Below are 4049 nucleotides of genomic sequence, written 5' to 3' on the forward strand. Positions count from 1 at the left end.
AGTGGAATTGAACCTGGGACCTTCGGCCATGATGCAGGTATGCTGTCATGTACTTTCACCTTGTGTGGCTCTGTTTCCATTCCTTTGTATTGCCACTCTCCCATCCATCTATTCAGCTCATTTATGGCTTGTGACACATCATCATTCATTATTTAATTACTGTGACGTAGCAACACCGTTCCCATTGTTACTGCAGAGGTACAGCCCTAAAAGGTCGATGCCTTATATAAGCCTCAGGGAAGAGAAAGCTCGTTCCTTTTATTTCTGGCTTGGCCCTATGGCGGACCTCGCCTCTGCATCAAATCGGAGGAGTTGCATTGCTTGCAGATGATCACGCCCTTGCTGTCATCGATACCCACAGCCTGGTGGCACCTCACAAAAGGAGTTCTGTGTCTAGATTTCTTATGACATCCTGGTTTTCCCCACAATCCACCACCACCCACCTTTAAAAGGAAAGGGATGAGAAAGCCACAGCTCTTAGAGAGAGCAGAAACCTAGGCTTGGACCAGGCAGAAGAGGTAGGATTGAATATTCTCTGTAACTGGGGTTGGTTGATGGTGGTGGTGGTGATGGGACCATCCAGCCTTCCAGATGCTTTCGGCTATGGTTCCCATCATGCCCTATCAGTAAGTCGTTCTGGGCTAGGCTAGCCAAAGTATCAAGGGAAATCCAAGGGTTCCCTACTCCAGAGGAGTATTCGCATGGCATAGTTATAACGTTTGGATATCAGCTTCATACCTTTGATCCTAAATAATTCTGGGGTTTGTAGTTTGCGGAGGTGCTTAGAATTCTCTTTTTGTTATTGTGGTGTGCCTTCAAGTGTTGTGTGTCTTCATGTTTCCTCGGTGTCTAAGACGAAGCTTCCGTAGTCCTCTCTCTCTCCTTCTCATATATATATATATATATATATATATATATAGAGAGAGAGAGAGAGAGAGAGAGAGAGGACCACAGAAGAGTTGTACAAATTCATTCTAGATAATGAGGAAATACACACACACACACACTCACACACACACACATCCCTCCATATTTGCAGATTTTATTATTCACAGATTTGATTAGTATGTTCTTTCTAGATCCTCCAGTGTAACTCTATGGTCAACTTTAACTAAAAGTTGCACCGAAAGACCTAGAGATTTCTAGAGAGAATGCTCTACTAGGCCTTTGTAGCTCCTCCACTGCAGTTTCTATGGTCATGTCTGTCGGACGTTGACCACAGAGTTGCACTGGGGGACCCAGAGATTCCTAGAGAGGTGTCCTCTCAGATATAAACACGGTATTTTTGTTATTTGTGGTTTTTCCGTATTCATGGTGGTCTTGTGCCCCTAACCCTAGTGAATATAGAAGGACAAGTGTGTGCGTGTGTGTGTGTGTGTGTGTGTGTGTGTGTGTGTGTGAGGTGGAAGATAGCCAAAACTGCACACAGTGTTCCAAAATTTATCCATGCATTTTAGACCTGGGGAACTTCTTAGACCTATGGATGTTTTGGACTATGACTCTCATAATCCCTAATCACTGGCCAAGCTGGCTGGGGCTCCTGGGCATTGCTCTCTAAAATCATTGGGAGGGCCAAAGTTTCTATGATCTCCATATATATATATATATATATATATATATAGGTATTGGCTGACATGCCATGCTGGAGTTGGTTAAATCTCCAGAGATGATTGTCTCCTAGAACATGGAATAATAAAGGAAAGGCTGAATGTTTTATTCTGTGGATGCCTTTTTTCCTGCAGTTTCTTCTCAGACTCTTTGGGCCAGAGGTCAGCGCAAAGAAGATGGTCAAGACTGAGATACTTCTGTTCATTGTGTTTGCATTTTCAGAAGGTGAGCCAGTTGAAATTTATTTCTGTCAGCCATTCACCAGCTGTATGTCAGTGTTGTCATCATTCAGGTGCGGGAGACAAATGGCCCTCCAGATATATTGTTATTGGTAGTGCCTTCGGTGCCCAAAGCTCAGAGAAGTTGTAGTCCAGCAACATCTGGAAGGGCTTCAGGTTCCTCACCTTGATCCTAATGAATTCTCCCATGTGGCCCAAACCTTGCATGTGAGCTCAGACATCCAAAAGTTACTGGGGTTGAGAAAAGAGCATGTGGGCATGGTCAGTTCCATTAATGGAAGAACATAAATCAGGGGATGTTCTAGGTCAGGGTTAGGCAAAGAGGAGACTCAGGGCCAAATCCTTACCATGTATGGAGGTGAGAGCTGGACAGTTAAGAAAGCGGATAGAAAGGGAATTAATCCATTAGAGATGTGGGGCTGGGGATGAGCGTTGAGGTTACCATGGACAGCCAAGAAGTCAAATAAATGAGCCCTAGAGCAGATTAAACCAGAAATTTCTCTGAAGGCCAAGATGACTAGACTGAGGCTGGCGTACTTTGGCCACATCATGAGAAGACATGGATGGTTGGAAAAGACAATAATGTTAGGAAAGGTGGAAGGAAGCAGAAAGAGAGGAAGGCCACATGCAAGATGGATGGACTCTACGAAGCAGGTCATGGTTATGAATTTGCAGGGCCTGAGAAGAGCAATGGAGCATAGGAGAAGTCTCATCTAAAGGGTTGGTATGGGTTGAGATCGACTTGAGGGTGGATAACAACAAGAACAAGAACAACTACAACAGGGCCAAATTCAACCTTCGTATCCTGTTTCTATGGTCCCTGGAATTTCACATCAGTCCACCAAACCCCTCCACCCCCATCTTTTAAAACAACTGCCTACAATCTTTTAATTTTCTACATTTTCATTCCCCACAGCCTCCGCATGTTTCCTACTCATCACCCCATCCAGGTGGGGAGCCAAGCCGGCCAACTGTTCCGCACCCTTTCAGGTTGTCCTCCCAGAATACGTTGTCATTAGCCATACGGCTGGCACCACCTGTACCACCCAAGCAGAATGCAGCAGGGAAGCCAGGAACGTTCAGGATTACCACCAGCGCACCAAAAGATGGTGCGACATTGCGTACAAGTAAGACAATGCCTATGGGGCCTCAACGACTGATTTCCCTCACTGTTTTTCTCTTGTTGGTATCAACACTGGCTGGTAGCTCCCACGTTAGATGGGATTGGCGAATCTGACCTGCGTTTTAAGACTGAATTTTGAAGTACTTATGTTGATGACTGATAACAGTGGCTATCTCTATGCGAGTTACTTTAAATAAGAACTTCGGTGTAAAAATAAATATTTATTCATTCGGAGTATTTGTACCCTGCTCTTCAGCCACAAAGGCTCTCAGAGTGGCTTACAATCTTTGTTTTTGGTATGCTTTAGTGATTCCCCGTTGCAAACTAAGAGCAATGCAGCTACCTGCAACTTTGGGATGTCAATGGGGGCACAACAAAAGTAAGGAAAATTAGGGCCAGCTTTGTACTATTGAGAATACTATGGAGCAAGAATACTATGGGGGCAGCCTGGAATATTCTGTCCAGTATAGACCCATCCCAACTCAAAGGAGAACCCAAGGCCTTGGGTCCAATCCACCCTTTTCGGATTCTCCAGTTAGCCACAGCCTCTTCCAAATAATGCAATTCCTTGACACATTCCTATCTTTGCAAAGATTTCTTCAGCCACCCTAAAAGTCTGCAAGACCTCCCCTAAGCTTTGATGACCAGCAAGTTAACTGTTTGGAGCTAAAATAATCTCACATCTTTAGTCTCATACTTTTTGCCTTTGGCTATCCCAAAGCTATCTCAGCCTCCAGGGAAGGCAATGGCCAACCTTATCTGAACAAATCATGCCCAGAAAACCCCATAATAGGGTGGTCTTAGGGTCGCCATAAGTCGGAAATGATTTGAAGGCACACAACAACAACAACGATCCCAAACACAGGAATGCAACCTTCAAGAACTTTTTTGAAATTGAGTCTGACCTTTGTGCTAAAAGATGTAGGATATAGGATATATAGAATATATAGAACTCTGATATAGGATATATAGAACTCTGATAAAATGTCTTTCCTTCCTTCTGTTCTTTTCTATCTGCCCTTTTTCAGCTTTCTGATTGGTGAGAATGGTTATGTATATGAAGGACGGGGCTGGCGCAG

The 4049-nt window shown here is 44.2% G+C and overlaps 1 protein-coding gene across 1 annotated transcript; it reads left to right on the plus strand.

The window, feature by feature from the left end:
- Positions 1 to 1784: 1784 nt before the first annotated feature.
- Positions 1785 to 4043, plus strand: LOC121918048 (peptidoglycan recognition protein 1-like; the record flags this gene model as incomplete). The annotated part of the gene is made up of 3 exons (XM_042444159.1): positions 1785 to 1833; positions 2764 to 2974; positions 3999 to 4043. Coding segments are annotated over exons 1-3 (305 nt in total), but the record flags the coding sequence as incomplete, so codon positions are not given.
- Positions 4044 to 4049: the final 6 nt, after the last annotated feature.

Source organism: Sceloporus undulatus, unplaced genomic scaffold (assembly GCF_019175285.1).
Source record: "Sceloporus undulatus isolate JIND9_A2432 ecotype Alabama unplaced genomic scaffold, SceUnd_v1.1 scaffold_3464, whole genome shotgun sequence".
NCBI classification, from domain to species: domain Eukaryota; kingdom Metazoa; phylum Chordata; class Lepidosauria; order Squamata; family Phrynosomatidae; genus Sceloporus; species Sceloporus undulatus.